This window comes from Magnolia sinica, chromosome 3 (assembly GCF_029962835.1).
Source record: "Magnolia sinica isolate HGM2019 chromosome 3, MsV1, whole genome shotgun sequence".
NCBI classification, from domain to species: Eukaryota; Viridiplantae; Streptophyta; class Magnoliopsida; order Magnoliales; family Magnoliaceae; genus Magnolia; species Magnolia sinica.
Window position 1 is genome coordinate 23,770,332 of NC_080575.1, and position 21,206 is coordinate 23,791,537.

The 21,206-nt window shown below is 41.2% G+C and overlaps 1 protein-coding gene across 2 annotated transcripts in view; it reads right to left on the bottom strand.

Moving 5' to 3' along the window:
- The window catches only part of LOC131239708 (phenylalanine--tRNA ligase, chloroplastic/mitochondrial), a 50,690-nt gene extending 43,285 nt beyond the window's left edge, over positions 1 to 7,405 (bottom strand). The window contains exons 1-2 of one of the 2 annotated variants that reach the window (XM_058237544.1): positions 6,941 to 7,405; positions 6,194 to 6,384 (exon numbers count right to left, since the gene is read on the bottom strand). In XM_058237544.1, coding sequence (XP_058093527.1) covers positions 6,194 to 6,384; positions 6,941 to 7,319 — 570 coding nt within the window. In that variant the 5' untranslated portion in view covers positions 7,320 to 7,405. The remainder of the gene's footprint in view (positions 1 to 6,193; positions 6,385 to 6,940) is intronic. The other variant, XM_058237543.1, reaches the window with a different exon arrangement.
- Positions 7,406 to 21,206: the final 13,801 nt, after the last annotated feature.

Sequence of the window (21,206 nt, forward strand, 5' to 3'; positions counted from 1 at the left end):
AAATAATAAAATTGATAGATTCTAGTATATCTCATTTTTTCCTATTTTTTCAAAATTTTTTTGCCTAAAAAAAATTCTGACCGATACGGGCCAATATGGCCCCGATACCGATACGCGACATTGTATCATATCATTTTTCCGCCGGGCCGATATGCCGACTGATACCGACATTTAGAACCATGGTGTAGATACAGGGCCAATCAGCTCCTTTAAACATGGGGTCATCTATCTGCAGGAGTGTGGTAGCATATCTACCTCACAAAGGTGAATGCCCCTCACTCATCTTATTGCGAGTCACACATTATATATATCAGGCCAATATTTGTGTATCTCGTACAATTCTCCAACATCCACCTTATGTATTTCAGGCGCTTCCCTTGTATATCAAGGTCGTTAAATTGTTTATACACTATTTTAAAGCATGGTTTTTAAAAAAAAAAAAATGAAGTGGATAGAAATTTGGGATGGATGACAACATAGGAAGCAGTGGATGTTGACCATTTCAAACCAGGTGTGAGTTCAATTCAAGGTATATTTGTTTTCTACCTACGATTCAGGTGTTGGTCACCTTATCAACAGGTGGGATGGTCAACAAACATTGTGTGCGGGCCCCTGGTTGATGATTGTTAATGTTGGGCATTGGACAACGTCATTTTCCCACATCAAGATGGGCCACATGATCAGCCTCTCCCTCTCACGAACGTTGCTCGCTCCTATGATAAGATGGGTCACATGCCGAGACCGATCCATGTATGATCTTCACACACTGCAGAATACCATATCATTGCTTCAAATGTAATTACCGAGTTCACGAAGACAACAAACGGTGTGAAATGGTGACGATGACTGATTTCATCAATCATATCTGAAAACAAACACGGGAAACGTGTAAGTGCTATGGTTTGTATCCTCCTTTGGTTGTCAAATTTTGTGGTGCCAAAAACACAATCTGTGTCTTGTGTAGCATGTTGTGTTATATGTTCAAGACACTGCATCACTTTGCTTCAAGTCAAGAATGAAGAACTACTTCAATCCATGCTAGTATAAGCTACATCAAAAGAAGCGACCGTGTTCAAAGACTCAATGAATACAATTTAAGATGACGTGTAATTCAAGCTCTAGAAGATCTCAAGTTCAATGCTACATCAAGTACAGAGATCTCAAGCTTTACAATCTTCAAAGGTCAACTATCATCTGAATAACTGAAGTCTCAATGTTCATACCTCTCTTCCATGACCCTAGATTGACCTTAGGGTAGGTCATTCTGGATACATAATTCAAATTGAATCTATTTACATGTAATTGGTCTGTTCTAAGACTAGTCCTGAACCTTGTTCGACTAGTCCTAGCACTGGCTCGACCAGTCCAAGAAATTTCAGGACCAGTCCTCCTAAGTTGTTGCAATTTTTCAGAATTTTTTGGTTGAGCTACGACCAGTCCTAGAGACTGTTCGACCGGTCGTAGGAACAGTGTCGACTCCAACCTAGACCAGTCATGGAGATACGACTCAAACTACAGCGATCAAATCAGGTACCTCACGACCGGTCTTAGGGTGTTCACGACCAGTCGTGGGAGGCACACGACCGGTCGTGGACTACCTTCGACCAGTCGTGGAACGGTCTGATCCGACTGTGCTTAAAATTTCAAAAATCCGTTTCATCTACGACCAGTTGTAAGTACTCAGGACCAGTCGTAGACACGATTTCTACAACTATAAATAGACGACGAATTTCAGAGTTTGATAATCCAATTCAAGTAAAATCAAGGCATCACTCTGAGATAAGTTTGTGTTCATTTTTAAGCTACATTGTGCTTATTTAATATTCTCTTTTGTTAGCTTTATTAATTTGATTTTGTTTCTACATTCCAATCTGAATTGAAAAGAGGAATTGTTGTATTCCTTCTTCTTGAAATCAAAATCAAATATAGCTAGCCCATCTGGTTTAATTTAAAATTAATTAGAACTTAGAACCATATCAAAGTGAGTATTAGACATTGAACTTCTACATTCGAATTCTACTCCGATTGGTTCTTCCGGGCTGCTTCAAACAAAAGGAGAAATCCAGGTATTTTACATTATTGTAATTTACATTCTTTTTGGTTTCTTTTGGGATTCACCAGAAAAATCTCATTGTGTTGGTTATCTGAGGAGAGGCAGAAAACTCAAAAAGAGGGGTTTTTGAATTGTGTAAGCCCATTAAAAGACCCAATTGTGAAGGTTTTAGGTGAACCTGTGAAACCTATTTTAATAGTGAATGCTGATATCCCTTGTGTGAGGATATTAGGAGTGGAATAGCAAGCTGTGTGGCTGTTTTATAACAGTTGGTGAACACACAGGCGAACCACTATAACTCTTTGTGTTTTGTGGATGTGTGATTTATTTTTCCTATCTTTTATCATTCAAATTTGTGGAATGTATGTGTGGATGTGAATGTTGTAATATTACATTTCAAGCACAATGGGGAATGTTGTAATAATTTAGATTTAAATTCTTGCAATTTATTTCAATTCCTTGCTATTTATTCATTCCTTTTCAGTTTGAGTTTTTGATACAAAGAACGTTCTAGAAATAAAGTTGTCCTGCCATAAACCCTTGGTTTTTATGGTGGAAGGTTGTCCTTAAAACAGCATTTGTATCAACCTCTCAATACTTGTTTATTGAGGTAGCTTTTCATTTCAGCATTATGTATTGATTTCCTTTATTTGGATATCTTATTATTAAATTTCGCTATAATTATTTTAAATTTGGCATAGTCCTATTCACTCAAAATGGATCGGGTGAAATGAGTGAATTTCTAAGGATTTGTCATTTTAAGTAATCATCACCCATTTAACTGCATTTACAGCCTGTAATCAAGGTGTTCCGTATCCGTTACGATATGCCCATAAATGCCGATACATATAGGTAACGGTCATGACCGTTACGCGATACGGGGGTGAAACGGGACAGTTGATTTTTTGGGACCGTATCAGCCGTTACGGTGGACGTAAAGGCCGTTATGAGGCATAACGACCGTTACCCCCGTAACGGTAAAAAATGGCCACTTTTTTCCTATTTAAATCCATTTTCTCCCCTTTTTTATACTTTTCTCATTCCAAAAACCTCTCCTAAATCATTTTACAATAGATTTTGACCACTCTTACTATAGTTTTAAATATTAAAATCGTAGATTGAAGTGATTTAGGCAAATAGAAGCTCCGATGACTCTTTTTTTTTTCAAAAAAATTGAAAAAGTAGTATTTATGCAATTTTTCTTATTTCTAGTTTTAATGCTTGATTGTGATGTGTAAACATTAGATACATATAATCACGTTCACAAATTCACTAGACAGCCCGATACAACGCTCCCACCAAAGAGTAGACCGTTACACTACCATAAACATGTCCAAAACAAAAAAAAATTTGAATACATATTTGGAATATTTACATTATTCTTGATTTTTTAAATATTTTTTCAGATTTTTTTGGGCAAAAGAAAATTTTCAACCATTACGGTGGTCGTAATAGTCGTTACGCTCCGTATCAGCCGTTACAGCCGATACCCGTATCAATAATGGTGGTGACCGTTACGGCCACCGTTACCGATATGGAATACCTTGCCTGTAATTGAAAAACAAACACCCCCTAATCTCATAGATAACAAAAGGTAATTCCCACAGACTAGGTGCGTCAAAACCCACTTGATGGTGTTTCAACTTCAAGAGCCTCCTTCAACAACCAAAGCCCCTAAAAAAGGAGCATCATGAAGTAGGCATCCTCTCCAAAAGTGCGTCGACCTCTGCTTTGTTTGAACTGTTCACAACACAAGGCCTAGAGTCATCACATATCACCCCTATCATTTCTCCAAACATCTCCCATCATGAGAGACCCAGAGATTTCCTGGAAAGAACAATCAAACTTAAGCTTTCAAAGTTTTTGAGCCCCTAACTTCAACATTCCTCAATTAAGGCCATTGCCACTAGGGCAAAGGATCATTTTCACCTTATAATCCAATTTCTCTAGATGGCCCAATGATTACAATAAGCACGTTAAAGTTTATTTCCATGTTCTAAAAGACCCATAACATGCTTAAATATCCCCATCCAACTCCCATTGCACTCATACATCATAGGACTAAGTGGCTAATATATTTATTAAAAGCCATAATTGAGATTTGCATAAATTCCTCTATAGAGAATTCTATTAATCAACTCTACAATGCCAGTTAGAGGCATAGCTTCAATCAACTCTTAGTACGTGTTAAAATTTATTGATTATGCATAAAATAATAATAATAATAATTGGAGCACGTATGGTTACACTTTCGAGTAGGGTTAAAGTTGTACCATGAGCCATGGCTTCTAAGATTCTTTAACTACTACGGATAGATTTACGTGTTTAGATGGGTCTTTTTTATGAATAAATGAGCCTCATTATTACTTTCCATTTTTTAATCTCCTCAATCACTTCCCTCCCACTCCTATCATTAACGGTGTAAATGAACCCTATAACCTACAAACATATTACATATACTAGTGGGTATGGCCACGTGGAGAGAGTAAAGGAAGAGAAAGGGAGGGAGGGATAGAGAGAGTTCAAGAGATCATGAGAGAGAGTTCAAGCCACAGAGGGGGTGTGGACTACAAAGAAAGGGTGCAAGCTACATGGAGGGAGAGAGAGGAGGACGAAAGAGAGAGAGGGCTACACACAAAGAAAGGTATTCCATAACAATCCGCCGTTACCAATACGATACGGCCCGTTATGGCTTTTTCCCTTTAACCTATTTCGGCCCCATTACAGCCGTTATGGGGCCATTATGGGCCTTTCTTTACATAATGTACATAACTATTTTTAATATCTTGACGCAGAGTAAAGAGGAGTGGGCTACCCACAAAAAGAATGGGGGAAGGTGAAGGCTACATGCTGAGATATAAGAAAGGTGTGGGCTACACGAAATGAGAGGGTAGGTGCGAGCTAGACATAGAGAGAGAATAACAAATGGTGGCATGTTACTCACATCAAATTTTTAAAATGACAGGAACGCCCCCAAGTAGGCGAAATTGGCACCACTCATGGGGAAGAGCAGGTAAAATCTAAATCATTAGTTGCTAAAGGCACAAAGACATCTAAATTTACCTAAATACCCTTCCCTGTGTTCAAATTTCTTCTAATGCCCTTTTAAAACCCAAAGTTCATGATTCTTTAAAGACTAATTGTGTGGGTAAAATTGCCCATAGGTACTCTCACCTTACATATGATAGCCATTAAAGACATGAAAATAAAACCAACATCCAAAAAAAAAAAAAAGGGCCAAAATATTAACAGACATTAATAATTTGGTTCTCGAAGACGTGAGACTACTTGACTCTACAATAAATTGCTCATCTGCTTCTTTTCCATCTTCAACTTTTGCAAGCAGTAAGCACACCCTTAATGAATTCAAGTTATTTATACCAACCAAGCGCTAGATGAGACAAAGTAGGATTTGGGAGAGAAGATTTTTTGGCTAATGAAAAGGGAAGAAAATGCCTTTCTTAGCCACTAAGCGTTTGTATACATTGCAAATTCAATATCCTAACAAGTGCTTTCCATCTCTTCATGTCTGTTCTTGCCAACTAGCAACAAAAAGCATAAATTTGAAACACAGGAAATTATGAAAAAGATGAATAGGACCAACCCATCATCAAATTTAACCAATTATCCAAAAGCAACAAACACAAAACTTCCTGCAAGAATTCCAAACAAGAGGAATATGATCTGGCAGAAAATGGCAAATCACACTCATGCCAACCAGCCACTGTACATGTGTTAGACATGTACTAAATCCTTATATTCAAATTGACCCCTGAGTGAATGAGGCATGGCCCAAAATCACATTCATTGGATGATCTTAACCATCTGATCAATAGTTATTTTCCCATTGAACTTATACGGTTTTCTAAATACCCATTAGGCAGCCATCAATCCAATAGTCAGGATCATCCAACCAGCATGATATTCAGGTTGCAACCCTATCCACAGTTCCGCTTTGGAGCCCATGCCCCATTTACAGTTGCAGCACACAACCTGGACAGTCTATATCCCATTCACAGTTGCGGCCCACAATTTGGACAGTCTTAATAGACACATTGTACATTGATTCATGAACATGCTACTAACCATGCTCTTCCAAAGTATTACCAAATAATTCATCTGGCAAACAGAATGGAGTACCTGTTTCACGGAAACGATCGGGCAAAGGTCATCAAATTTCACGAACTTGTTCGAGTAAGCATTCTCGAAATATTCATAAATGGTGTTCTTCAAAATCCCAATTGGGTGATGATCCCTGCGGTGAAGTTGCAAACCAAGTTTTGAAAATATTGTATCTGGAACGTTGTTGGTGGGATCGTCCCTTACAACATCTACCAAGAAAGAATGATTTCAAGACTCATCACCCCAATACTAATCCAACTATGACCCAGAAAAGTTTTAAAAAAGGCAGGAAATAGAGTAATTAGAGGAACATCAGTTCCATGATATTAACAGCACCACTCTGGTTTCAGTTTAGTACAAGCGGGACCCATGTTCAGTGATCCACGCCAATGGCAAGCTGTTCCTCACTGTCAATGGACCATGCCCCCAAAAATCTCATCGGCATGACAATCCAAACCATTCAATTGATGGAATGCAAATTGATGGTTAAGAAGAGAAATACAGCAATGATCTACATTGAACTGAAGAGATAATTTTTATTTTTATTTTTTAAAAAAAAAAGGCCCAATATTGGAGGCTAGGATCCTCCAATCTGGGAGATTTTCAGTAGATAGACCACCTACAACGTGGCCCAAAAAATCAACGGCCAGGATCACCAAACCATGGGCCCCACTAGTACAAACGAAAAAGCGACAAAAATACGCATATCAACTTGCTAAAAAATGAAAAATAAAAAGAAATGCAATTGGGGAAGAGGGTTTTTACCTTCTTTGCCAATCTTGACGCCGCCGATGTCCAGCAGAGAAGCAATCGGTGGTTGTTTGGATCTGTGATGGAGTTTAGTTGCAGAGGAAGAAGAAGAAAATGGATTGGAGAGAAGGAAGCCTCTGAGAGGAGGCGAAGAAGGACGTCTGTGGGAGAAGAGAAATGAGGGTTTATAGAGAGTAGAGTGGTTGAGTGAGATTGCCATATTATTGTTTTTGTTGTTGTAGTTGTTACTACTGCTGCTGCTGTTGTTGTTGTTACTGCTGTTGCTGTTGTTGTAGTAGTTGTGGGTGTTGGTGTTGCAGACCGCTCTTGTTGGGTGGGAGGGGAAGAGGCCAGCCCAGTTTTTGCTTTGGATAAGAAACCTTTTCATCCCCATTGAAATTTTTTTGTATTTTTCTCTCCTTGAGTCTTGACAGAGAGAGAGAGAGAGAGAGTGTGCAATCAGAGGTGATCAAGCGACCACGCAGATTACCAACGCATTCTACGACCAGTGGCCGGCGTAGTTGTAAATAACACACGGGTTTTTAGGTCTGACATGTGGGGCACATGGTTCAGTAATCCAGACCGTTGGTGTGTTGTGAACGATTGTTGATGGATTATTCCTTAATAAACGATTACTTGACGAGGCAATTTTAACATTCACAAGCGGAGCCTATGGATAGATGATTAGGGAGTGTTTGAATCGTAAGTTATTTTGTCCCACCAAGTATGATCGGTAAATAACATATTTACCGGCAGCAAAGCAAAAAATCATAAATGATCACCAAGTTCGGTAAATAACATATTTTCCGACAACAAAGCAAAAAATCATAAATGATTTCAAATATTATAAGTATTTCTTCCTTAAATCTATTTGATCCCTCTTCTATCCATGGTGTCCATCTTATTGTGCCAACCTTTGATAGGGATCATCCATTGTGTGGGCTCTATTTTTATGTGAGTCATCCATCATGTGGGGACCACCTTGGATATGGGCAATTCATTATTAGAGGCTGACATTTAATGTGTACTGCCATTATACAGGGCCCACCTTTGATGTTGGTCATTCATCACGTGGGGCCACCATCATTGTTATTGTCCATCATGTGGTGCCCCACCTTCAATATCCACCGCCCATCATGTGGAGCCCACCTTTGCTATAGATCATCCATCATGTGGGCCCCACCTCTATTGTAGGTCATCCATCATGCGGGGCCTATCTTGGATACGGGCCACTCATCATTAGGACCAACCTTTGACATGGGCCGTCCATCATGTGGGGACCACCTTGATATGGATCATCCATCATATGGAGCCCACCTTTAATGTGAATTGTACATCATGTGGGCCACATCTTGAATGTGGGCTGCCTATCATGCAGGGGCTCGTTTTGGATGTGGGTCATTCATCATTAGGAGTTGAGCTTTTACATGGACCATCCATCATGGGGCTACGCGGGCTATCCATCATGTGGGGACTAGCTTCAATGTCCATTACCTATCATGTGGAGCTCACCTTTAATGTCGATCATCCATCATGTGGTCCCCACATTGAAGTGGGCTGTCCATGGTACCCACCCATTTTGTACGTGAGTTATTTTTTCTTTTTTCCTTTTTTGTTAGCTTGTTAGTATAGCTCACTGTAAGTTCACACTTCCCTGTTAGCCACCCCCACTAGGGATTGATACCAAGACCTCAATGTTGAAAGGGGGTATCTTTCGCTCAGTCTACCACTTGAGCTATGGATTAGGGTGTGGATGTGGGTTATTTATCATTAGGGATCAACCTTTGATATGGACCATCCATTTTGTGGGCCCATGTTAATATGGGTGGTCCATCATGTGGGGCTCACCTTCGATGTGGATAGTCCATCTTGTGGGCCCCAACTTTGATGCGGATAATCCTTCATGTGTGGCCTCCTTTGATATGGAGAGAAAGAAAGAGAGATATAGAAAAGTTCAGGAAAAAAAAAAAAAACCCTCGTGGGAATAAATAGCTTTATCCACATAAGTTAATTTTTCAATCATATTCACTAAACTAACTCTAGTGACAGTCAAGTGACAAAACTTATTTCATAGTCTTGAAACAGGCCCTTGGGAAGACAAATGTATTTCTAGCATGGATTTAATTTAAAAGATCCTAAGCTTAAATGTTTCAGTGTGGGAGATTCTATTAATCTAGACTGGTACTCAACGGACTAATGGTCTGGATTATGAAACCATAAGCTTATAACTCCCATAGAGATTTTTTTTTACACACACGCTCACACCCCACACACACACCCATGCACTCACACCACTATGGTTTCTCAACACAATGGATATTCGAACCCATGACCTTGTGTTGAAACTCTTGTGAGTCTACCACTAAGGTATGACCTTGAACACAACTCCCAAATAGATTACTACAACATATCTACCTACCTATGAAGAAACCACCTTTTATGGTCATTTCTATGGTTGTTTGGATTGTCACATTGCTAGTAAGACCTGACTTATTGAGTGGTTATTTGTGGTGTCTTTTTCAATGTAAATTATATGAAAGAAAGGGACATTACTTAGAAATTGTTGAAAATTGGATGCCTCAAATCTATGTTGAAATAGGGGTCATTGGCCGATCAACAGTTTGGTCGATAAATCAAAGGACATTAAAAAATATTCAGTTTTTTTTTTTTTTGGCATAGCTCTATGTACTGTTTTTTGGAGTTTTCGACTAGTCGACAATTCGACCCAACTGATCGACACGTCTTGATCGGTCGAATCGACGGGTCGACGTATTGTGCAGTTTTGCGTGATTTATTTCTATTTATGTTTTACCTTAAATATATGGGTGTAATTGGGATTAGGGTGGAGGGTTAGACGTGCTTAAAGGTTTGAAAGGGTTTTGGAGAGAGAAAATGCTAGAATTTTTCTCTCGAGGCTTTGAATCGGTAAGGTTCCATCTCTTTTAACTTTGTTGTTCAAGTATATTATTGCTTTGTGTTGTGATTTTTTCCCACGAAGTTTTTCCATGTAAATTCAAAGTGTTCTCTGTTGGATTTACTTGCGCGGTGGTGATTACTTTGTTTGATTCCTCTTTGTGTACTTCTGCGGGTCCCAACAAGTAGTATCAAAATTAATGTTGGAAAGCAGATTGAATTTAAAGACAAGGTATCCATGGCATTTCGAATGAAGTTCGATGCAGAGAAGTATTATGGGGAAAACAACTTTGAATTATGGAAGGTGAAGATGAATAGTTTTCTAGTTCATTAACTATTAGAAGACACACTTCTTGGAAAGCGACTAGAAATTATGTAAAAAGAAGAGTGGAACAAATCAGATCAAAAGATCAATATCTCAATCCAGTTATGACTAACGGATGAGGTCTTCTACAATATTATGAGAAAGAAGACTATGACTGATACATGGGTGAAGTTAGAGAACATTTATGCAAAGAAGTCTCTTGAGAATCGTTTGTATCAGAAGCTACAATTATTCAATCTAAAGATGGCTGAGGGGGTTGACGTCAAGACCGACATTAGCAACTGCAATAGACTTGTTTACAAATTGTTGGACATGGATGAGGAGATGAAAGATGAAGATTGAGCATGTATTCTATTGAATTATCTTCTAGAATCGTATGAGTCGTTCAAAGACTGTTTGTGCATCGGTAAAACGACCATTATCATTGAGACTGTTATCTCAATTCTTCAGTCAAAGGTGATGAAGCAATGACGTGGGTGCTTCTACAGATACACTGGTTATGATGGAGAGAAACTATGAGCGGGATAGAGGATCTTCACAACCGAGATCTTAATCAAGGGGCAAGGGCAAATGCAAGCTAAAGTGATGGAGTTGTGATATAATAGGACACATGAAGAATGATTGTCAGAATACCAAGTCTATGGAGGAGAAATCAGAGAGTTCTTCCAGAGAGGCCAACCCTTTGAAATCTAATGAGGTGGCGAGTGGTAGTAACGTGCTGACCGCATAAAAATTTAGGTATTTCGACAATGAATAGATTTTAGATACGAGGGCTTCATATCACACGATCCCTCATAGGATTTGGTTCATCAGTTACAGTGAATGCGATGGTGGTTAAGTGTTTATTGGCAATGACAATGTTTCTAATATGGTTGGTGTTGGATCGATGTGCATCAAAATGTTTAATGGCATTGAGTATATTGTAACGCCCTGAAAATCGAGGGTCGAGCATCGGCCCAACTCCCGAGTTCCAACGCATCACTTATGCAACATGGATAATGATGATTAAATGTTGTCCGTATTGGTGCATTTAACATGAATGGGATTATACCAAAACAGCATATCATACTCTGGAGACAGTTACATTACGCAAGCGGAAGACTGTGATAAGTATATAAAGTATGTAAGTGATTGTGAGTCTCCCAAGTATGATCATGTTACCAAGTCGAATAGTTACAAGTATTATTTCAAAATACAAAATGTCAAAATGTGGTGGCCACTACAAAGTATTAACCCTGAAGCCCCGTTGATTCAGAATGGTCTACGTAAACCCACCTGAATACTGCATGCATGAGAATGCCTCCTCATCATCCTCAAAGTCTAGCTCCGCCTCGCAGGCTTCACCATCACCTGAAACTACAACAAGGTCTGGTTGGTGTTTAAAACACTGTCCCATAACGTGGGAGTGAGTGATCAACTCAGTGGAGCTATAAAGCAAAGGTTAACATGTTATCAATTCAGTCAAGCAGTAATGATAAAGCAGCACAATGAAACATCCCTAAATACTCTGATTAATTGAAGAATGATATGAAATAATGATGCATGCCCTCGCCTACTCTCCCTCAGCGACTTCATCTCACGATTGTGGCATGCAAACCTTCCTCAGTGCTTGACCTGCTACGCCAAACGCACACGTAATGCGGTGCATGAACGTGATTACCAAGTTCTTATTAGACCTTTTTTATACAACAAGATTGGGAAGCTAAGGTACCTCCCTTATATTGATTCCCAACGATGATCCATTCTAGGGTCATCAGTCCTAGTAAATCTCAAACGATGTTACGGTTCTAGGTCACTGCAAATGGCTCGTCACTTGATCAGTGCAGACCTAGTATGTACTCTTGTTGTTATGCAAAGGCTCGTCGTCTCTATGCAGTCTTAAAGTATGCTCGAGGTCACTATAAAGGGCTCGTCACCTTATCAGTGTAGGTCGACAGCTCGAATATAGTGTCTTACTACCATATTCAGCTCACGAGGCTGTGTTGCTCACTGGATATTACGGGGAGGCTCGTCACCCCAGCATAGGCCGACAGCTGGACCACGGTGTCCCATACCACCATGTCCAGCTCATAAGACTTAGCGGATCGAGGTACCAAGGTTAACGGGATTTTCACTAGTAAGTTGGTACCTTAGGTTCAAGCAGTAGCGTCCATACATGGTGAACATACATCGGGTCAATCGGGTTACTTGACGAGCTCGACTGGTACAAGCGCACATTAAATTGATCGACATGAAGTGCACGAGCACTCCGTGTGGCCTAACCACTGTCGACAACTGAAGTACGGCTCGGACTCATCGAACACGTCCTGTGAGGCGAAAACAACCTCAGCCACCAAATCAGGGCCTGTTACCGATTGCCTGGACTATATCATAGTCCCAAGCGCATTCAACTTCAGCAGATAATCATATGAGAAAATCAAGGCAGCAATGAATCAATAATTCAATTCATACAATCATTTGAACATATTAGGAAATACAACTTAAACATGAATTCACACATATACATTCCATACCTAAACAGACACTATAGTATAAATACATGGAGGAAATCATACACATAATTAAGGTAGTTGAGAATCATATCTCAACAATCATATAAAGTATAATTTACTAACTACTAGTTCATTCGGACATTTTTACAAACACTTAGACTACACTTTTTAACATACACGACGTATGTTGGCCATAACATGTATTGGGGCAAATCCTTTCGCCAAGGAGTTATTACACATACAACTAGTATAAACACACAACAATTAATCATGGCAAACACATTTTCAAATTTCATACGTATACGGCCCTTTCTACAAATACATGGAATACACTAAACTCAATATAGTTCATATATATCTGAAACGCGAAACAAACATTGTATCTGGCATGTGAAATAACACCCACATCAGTAATAAATTATTAACCGACATTGAAAGCCTTGAAAACCATAACCTATATGTTTATAATCCGCACCTTACGCCGGTAAACACATAACAGGTTCGTTTTAGACACTTAGTCCTTGTTAACGGCGGATTAACAACATATAGCATGAATTAGGTTAGCTATTTCATAACTTTACACTATCTGAAACCCTAAAACAGATTAGGGTTAGGTTTTCTTACCCAAGTACGTTGTTGGAAACGCCGGATTTGTGATACGGATAGGGTGGCTAAGTGCGTGGAGCAACGGGATCAAATCCCAGGATGAATTCCCAACTCTCTCTCTCTCTCTTTCTCTCTATTTCCTTTCCTTTTCCTCTCCTCTCTTTCTTAGGGTTTAAAATTCGTATGGAATATAAGAGAGAGGGTTTAAGGCCCTTATATAGGCCTAAAACTGATGGGAATGGCCCCACGGCCATGGTATACTTAGGTTATGTCCAAAGATCGGCTGTTCCAATCCAACGGAGCACTTCTGAAGCCCCATCATTGCTTTCTCTATCCTAGGTGCCTCTTTTAAAGAGAGACTATGATTACTGTAATGACCCGAAAAATTTCGTGCCAAGACCCGAGTACTACCTCTATTTTCCTTAGAAGCTATTTGTGGGTTAATTAGCGCTAAACTCGATTGCTTGTGAAATTAGCATCAATTACTTTAAATTTGATCTGCAGGACTCAAAACCTGTAGAATCGTTAGCGCTATGTTACTCTGAAATCTGGGATTCAACGCTAAATCCAGTTGCTCTTGGAAATTTTTAGAAACTTTGGATCGGACCTGGACCGCGCGTCGAAAGTCCGATAGCGATGATCTTAGTCAGTTATAGTCACCATGTTGGACTTGACCATCACCTCAAAAATCAAGTCCAGATGATGTCCTAGGTCAATTTGATTGAGTTTGGAGTAAAGAGTGTGAGAACGGTGAGAAATTAAATGTGACTTTATGAAATCTGAGTCGTGTCGCTTACGCGACGATTTTAAGCAATCTGACCATTGGATTCTGACCCAATTTCACCCTCGGATCAAGGAAGATGGCCCAGACATGTCATAGTGCTTGTGGTCCTGATCGAGTTTCGGTGACCGTTGAACTGAGTGTGGTTCGCTACGGTTGATCTGTAAAGTCGATCGATACGAAAACTCAGCCTGATTTAGATCCATGGTCAGTGAGCTTAAGTCTGACCGCACGTGGAAAAAGGACCACCGGAAGTGCTCCGTTAGATCGAGCAAGGCCTGATTTGGTTATAACCTAAGTATACCTTGGCCCTAGGGTTATTTTCATCAATGTTAGGCCTATATAAAGACCTTAAAACCCTCACTCTCTTTTCCATACGAATTTCCTAACCCTAGCTAAGAAAGAGAGAGGAAAAGAGAGAGAAAGTGAGAGAGAAGTTGGTGAATCATCTTAAGATTCTTTCCTATTACTCTACATCCTTAAACCATCACATTTGAATCGTTATTCCGGCGATTCTAAGTTCATCCTTAGGTAAGTTAATCTAACCCTAATCTGTTTTAGAGCTTAAAATAGTCTATGTGTTGATGTAGCTCATTTCTATTCTTGCCTTAGGTTATCTAGTCGCCGTTGACGAAGACATATCGTCTGAATCAGTTCGGTGTGCTTTTCTGGTTTAAGGTGCGGACTATATTCGTATAGGTTATGGTTTTCAAGGCTTTTAATGTCAGATAATGGTTTATTCTTGTTGTGGGTGCAATTTCACATGCTAAATGCTATGTTTATTTTGCGTTCCTAATATATATGTGTTATATTGAGATTTGAGTATTCTATGTATATGTAGGAAGTATCGTATACGTATAAAATATGAACATGTGTTTGCTATGATTATTTGTCGTGTACTTGTGCTTATTGTATGTGTGTCAACTCCTTGGCAAAAGGAATTGTCCAAATGCGTGTATTCCAACATACGTCATGTATGTTGATCTTTGTAGTCTAAGTGTTTGTAGAAATGTCTGAATGATCTAAAGTGTAATATATTATCCTATTTGCGGGCGTTGAGAAGCGATTCTCAACTCTCCTATTGGTGTGTATAATTTCCTACATGCAAGTCACATTCTTTGTTGTTTAACTTCAAGTATTACTTATGTTTAAATCCATGTTGAGTTGATATTCTTCAAATGCTCACATATTACATGATTTGAATTGTTGTCCCATTACTATTCTAAATTGCTGATATGAATATCTGTTGTAGTGAAATATGTTTGGGACTTTGGAATAGTCCATGAAATCGGTAATCGACCTTGAGTTCGTGGCTGAGGTTGCTTTCCCCACGAAGGACGTGATTTGACGAACCCGAGTCATATTAGAGTTGTCGGCAGTGGTTTGGCCACGCGGAGTGTTTGCGCACTTTATGTCGCTTAACCCAACATGTGCTCGTGCTAGTCGAGTTTGTCAAGTAACCCGATTGTCCGATGTATGTTCACCATGTATGGACGCTATTGCTTGAATCTAGGGTACCAAACTTAGCGATGAAATCCCGTTAACTGTTGTACCTTGATGCGCTAAGACTCATGAGCGGGACATAGTGGTATGGGACACCGTGGTCGAGCTGTCGGCCTACGCTAGGGTGATGAGCCTCCCCGCAGTGACCAGTGAGCAACCAAACTCGTGAGCCGATTATGGTGGTATGGGACATTATATTCGTGCTGTCGGCCTACATTGATTGGTGACGAGCCCTTTGTAGTGCCTCGAGCATACCTTGATACCGCATTGAGGTGACGAGCCTTATTGTAGTAATGAAGGTATGATAGGCGTGCATTGATTGGTGACGAGCCCTTTGCAGCGACCTAAAACCATATGATCGTATGAGATGGCCTAGGACTGACGACCCTAGAATGGATCACTGTGTGGAAATTGATATGAGGAAGGTACCTTAGCTTCCCAATCCTGCTGTATGAAAAGGACTAATAACAACTTGGTAATCATGCTCATGCACCGCATTTGCATGTGCGTGGTAGTCGTTGGCACTGCGGGAGGATGTCATGCGTAACGTAAGATGAAGACGCCGATGGAGGAAGGCGAGGGCATGCATCATTCTACATACATCCGTGCATTAACAAGAGTAATTAGGACATGTTTGATTGTACTGCTTTACCATTACTGCTTGATTGAATTGATACCATTTAACCTTTGCTTTATTGTTCCATTAAGTTGATCACTCACTCCCACGTTCTGGGACGGTGTTTAAACACCAACCAGACTCTGTCTTAGATGCAGATATTGATGCGACCCCTGAGGCAGAGCAGGAGTTTAAGGATGATGAGGCTGCATTTTCTTTTATGCAGTTCTCAGGCGAGTTCTTGTGAGCCATGTCCTGATGTGCGGGAATTCTGAATTTTTTTTTTGGGAATAGATAATGTCATTTGATGCTTGTATTAATTGAATATAAACACTTGTAAGTATGACCTGGCATGTATACGTATTTCAGGGACTTGCACATGCACACATCTGTTTCTTTAAGTCTTCCGCTTGCGTCTTTCACTTATCCCTGAATTATGTTTGCAGTTTGGCTTAATCTATTCCATGTTTTATGTACTCTTACAGACAACATACATCCATCATTAAATATGTTGCATAAGTGATGTTTTGGAACTTGGGAGCTGAGTTATGCTCGACTCCCGAATTTTAGGGCGTTACATTCACAGATCGACCGTGGCGGACCAGTTTCAGTTCAACGGTCACCGTCACTTGATCAGGGCCACAAGTACATTGCCATGTATAGAAAATCTCCCCTAATCTGAGGGTATATTTAGGTCAGATTCTGACGGTCTGAATCCTTATATTTGGCCCGCAAGCGACACGATCCAGTTTACTTAAATTCAGATTTTATTTCTAAAGATATTCACGTTTCTCACACACTTTGCTCCGGGCTCAAGTTGTGCATTTCTAGACACAATTAAGACTTGATTTCCGAGGGGGTTGTTAAGTCCTGTAATGCGGTCATAGCTGTATAGTTTTGCGATTATCGGACTTTCGACGTGCGGTCTAGGTCCGATATGGAGTTTCGGTGTGCTCCCGAGAGCAACCGGGTTTAGGGATGGATTCTAGTTTTCAGGGTAATGTAGCGTCAATGACTCTGCACGTTTCGGGTCTTGCAAATTATATTTAAAGTGATTAGTGTTAATTTCATAAGTACTCTAGTTTAGCACTTACTAATCTTAACCTAATTGCTAAAGGTTCTGGTCTTGGGTGATTTCCGCCTGAGGTGGTACTTGGATCCTTGCACGGATATTTCCGAGTTGTTACAATCTACTCCCCTTTAAAAAAAATTTCGTTCTCGAAATTAGTTCATTTTTGTACTCCTCGAGAATTTGAGGGTAGTTCTTTTGGACCTCGGTTTTTGTTTCCCAAGTAGCCTCTTCCTCAGTGTGATGTGTCCACGGTACCTTCACAAGTGGGATGACCTTGCAATGCAATACCTGCTCCTTCCTGTCTAGGATACGCGTCGGTCGCAGTATACGTAGCATCCTCGCTCAACTATACCTGCTCCTAACTGATAATATGGGAAGGATCGGGAACGTATTTCTTCAGCATGGATACATGAAATACGTCGTGCACGCCTACGAGTGGTGTGGGCAAAGTAAGGCAGTATGCTACCGCCCCCACTCGATCAATTATCTGGAATGGGCCAATGAATTTAAGCGTGAGTTTCCCCTTCTTCCTAAACCGGAGGACTCCCTTCATTGGGGAAACCTTCAAAAATACATAGTCCCCAACCTCGAACTCTAACGGTCGTCGTCTCGTATCGGCGTAACTCTTCTGTCTGCTCTGTGCTACCAAAAGTCGACACCTGATAATGTCGACTTTCTATGAAGTCGCCTGAACTAACTCTAGGCCAATCAGACTCTTCTCGCCAACCTCTGCCCAGCAATACGGTGCCCTACACGGACGCCCATACAGTGCCTCGTAAGGAGCCATGCCAATACTCGCCTGGAAGTTGTTGTTATAGGCGAACTCTGCATAAGGAAGACAGTCATCTCAACTGTTCTTGAAATCCAGCACACAGGCTCGCAGCATATCCTCCAACACCTAGTTTATCAGCCCGTTCCATCTGCTCGTCAGTCTGTGGGTGGAACGCGGTACTGAACTTCAACTTCACATCCATTGTTTCCTGGATACGAGTCCAGAAGATAGATGTGAATCGCATGTCTCGGTCCAACACGATTTTCAATGGAACTCCATGCAGACGTACAATCTCCTTGATGTACAACTTGGCCAACTCGTCTGCAGAGTTCGAAACTTTGATATGGAGGAAATGAGATGATTTCGTCAACTGGTCCACGATCACTCATATGGAGTCATACCCCTTCCTCGTCTTCAGTAGCCCTGAGATGAAATCCATAAAGATGAAGTCTCACTTCCATTCAGCAATGGGCATGGGTTGAAGCAGTCCAGGAGGTCGGCGATGTTCGGCCTTGACCTGCTGGCACGTGAAACAGCGTGATGCATACTCTGCTATGTGGGCCTTCATGTTGTCCCAGCAGTATGACCTTTTCACGTCGCGATACATCTTCGTACTACCAGGATGCATTGCCATCCTTGAATTGTGAGCAGCCTCGAGAACTTCCTTCCTCAAGTCAGGAAAGTTCGGGACGCATAGGCGACCCTGGTAACGTAAGCCCCCATCCATACCAACTCTTCATTTGGCGTCCTCATCGCTGTTAGCCTGTTCTCTCATCTTCGTCAATAGCTCATCGTCTTTCTGAGCCGCGATGATCCTATCATCAATAAGGGGCCATACTCGAATATGCGTGATGCCCTCATACGGCTCCTCCACCATGAGTTTCTGTTCAAAGTCTCGCACAAACTCTATCATGTCTCACTGTGCTATCATTAGCGGAGCCGCAAATGCTAATGCCTTCTTGTGGCTCAACTCGTCTGCTACAAGGTTAGCCTTGCCAGGATGGTAAGAGACTTCGAACTTGAAGTCTTTCAAGGTCTCCATCCATCATCGCTGCCTCATATTCAAATTTCTCTACGTGAATATGTACCTAAGGCCGTGTTTGGGCAACTGCATTAGGGTGGAATATGAGGGGTGGAATTGTAAAATCCACCACGTTTCCATCCCTTACACGTTTGGGTAACACTTCATCTCGTATTATCTTTCACACCACAATACATTTGTTAGAAGAGAGGGATTCGGGTGATCTGGCGTTGGGAAACAGATGGTCTTCGGACGGGCGCGGATTACGTCACTCCTCGAGGAGGTGCACGGGCGCCAGTTAACTTTTCATGGTCATCAGCCCTCACGTGTCCTTACACGAGACACGTGTACCAGATCCAATTCGCTCATCAGGCAGCCCCAGACGCCTTTTGCTATAATCAGTAGGTCCACTCCATGCGCTAAATAGGGATGTTGAATATGGGCATTGTAATGCTTGACCATCTATTCTTTCGTCGTCCGCTGTTCACTAGATAAGCGGCCTTGTTTCGTGCACGTGTTAGCACATCGAGAGAGGAAAAACTTTTGTACTCCGGCAGACTATTACGATTAATATGTAGGCACTGAGGATTATGGGGACAGTTTAAAGTATGATTAATGTTGCCAAAAAAGTATGATTTCCGAAATATGGTGACAGTTTAAATTTTAGTTTCATTATGCCACGTATGCAAGTCCCGAGTGCCCGAGTACCATCTACCACACACTGCCAGAGTATCAAATATCTCGAGAAGGGCAGGAATAGGGATCATGTGATACAGGGGTATTAAAACGAGCAAGAGGGTAGTACTGTAATTTTGTATTAGATAAGAGCTGGAGTCGAAGAAGAACACATCACCATCCGATCCCCAGAACGACAAACGCCAGATATCGCCGAGGTGCATTTCCCACTACGATCTGCCCATTTTACCCACCATCGGTGTAAAAAGACAAAGGAAGGTAGAAGAAGAGGGTAAGAGTGAGGGAAACAAAAAATCTCCACTGTCAAATGATACGAAAGGGCAGTTCCATTGGATTTTTCAGCAGAGATTTCACACCACATCCTCTCTTTTGAGTCCCTGGCCTAAAAGGGAGGCGCACGTTAGCGCCATCAGTGTTAAAGAGTGCCGCATGGTGAAGAACGCTCTTCTCTGAGAGAGAGAGAGAGAGAGAGAGAGAGAGAGAGAGAGAGAGACGGTTGCTGGATGCTATTGTCGTCGACAATGGCTGCGCAAGTTTAGGAAGGCAACAATGGTGATTCTGGCCTCGGTGATGTTAGCGTGCGCAGGGGGGATGCCTCTTACTAGAGAGATTGGAGGTTGGGAAGCACTTGAAACAGTTAAATAAACGCACTTGTATCCATGGGTAATCCAAACAACCCCACTCAGATATCCCATGGGTTGGAAGTAATCCCATGAAATCCAAACATAACAAGGACTGGTCCTGGGATAGAGGTGTATATCACTATCCCAAGACAATCCACTGCAAGTCATAAATGTGGTTGTCGTCGTAATTTTATCCCATGTATTCCACCCTAACGTAGTTGCCCAAACACGGCCTAAGGCTCTTGTGGTCGCAAAAGAGCTCGAACTCTTCTTCGTAAAGGTAATGTCTCCAGAGCTTCAGTGCAAAGATGACAGCTGCCAACTCGAGGTCGTGTGTAGGGTAGTTCTCCTCGTGTTTCCTCAACTATCTCGAGGCGTAAGCAATCACCATGTCCTTCTGCATAAGGACACAACCCAGACCAACGCGAGACGCGTCGGTGTATATAGTATACTTAACCCCTTGCTCTGACAATACTAGCATAGGGGCGGACATTAGCTTGTCCTTCAGCTCCTGAAAAGCTGTTTCTGCCTTCTCATTCCAGGCGAATTTCAGATCCTTCTGTGTCAACTGAGATAGCGGTCTGGCAATCTTAGAGAAGTCCCTAATAAATCGACGGTAGTACCCTGTCAGACCAAGAAAGCTCTTCACCTCAGTAACCGAACTAGGCTGTTCCCAGTCTTGAACCGCGGCTACCTTAGTGAGGTCAACTGCTATCCCTTCCTTAGATACCACATGTCTCAGGAACTTGACTTCTTCCTTCCAGAAGTCGCACTTCTTGTACTGTGCAAACAACTGGTTCTTCCTGAGCGTATTGAAGACTGCCCGCAGGTGCTCCTCGTGATCTTCCCGACTCTTGGAGT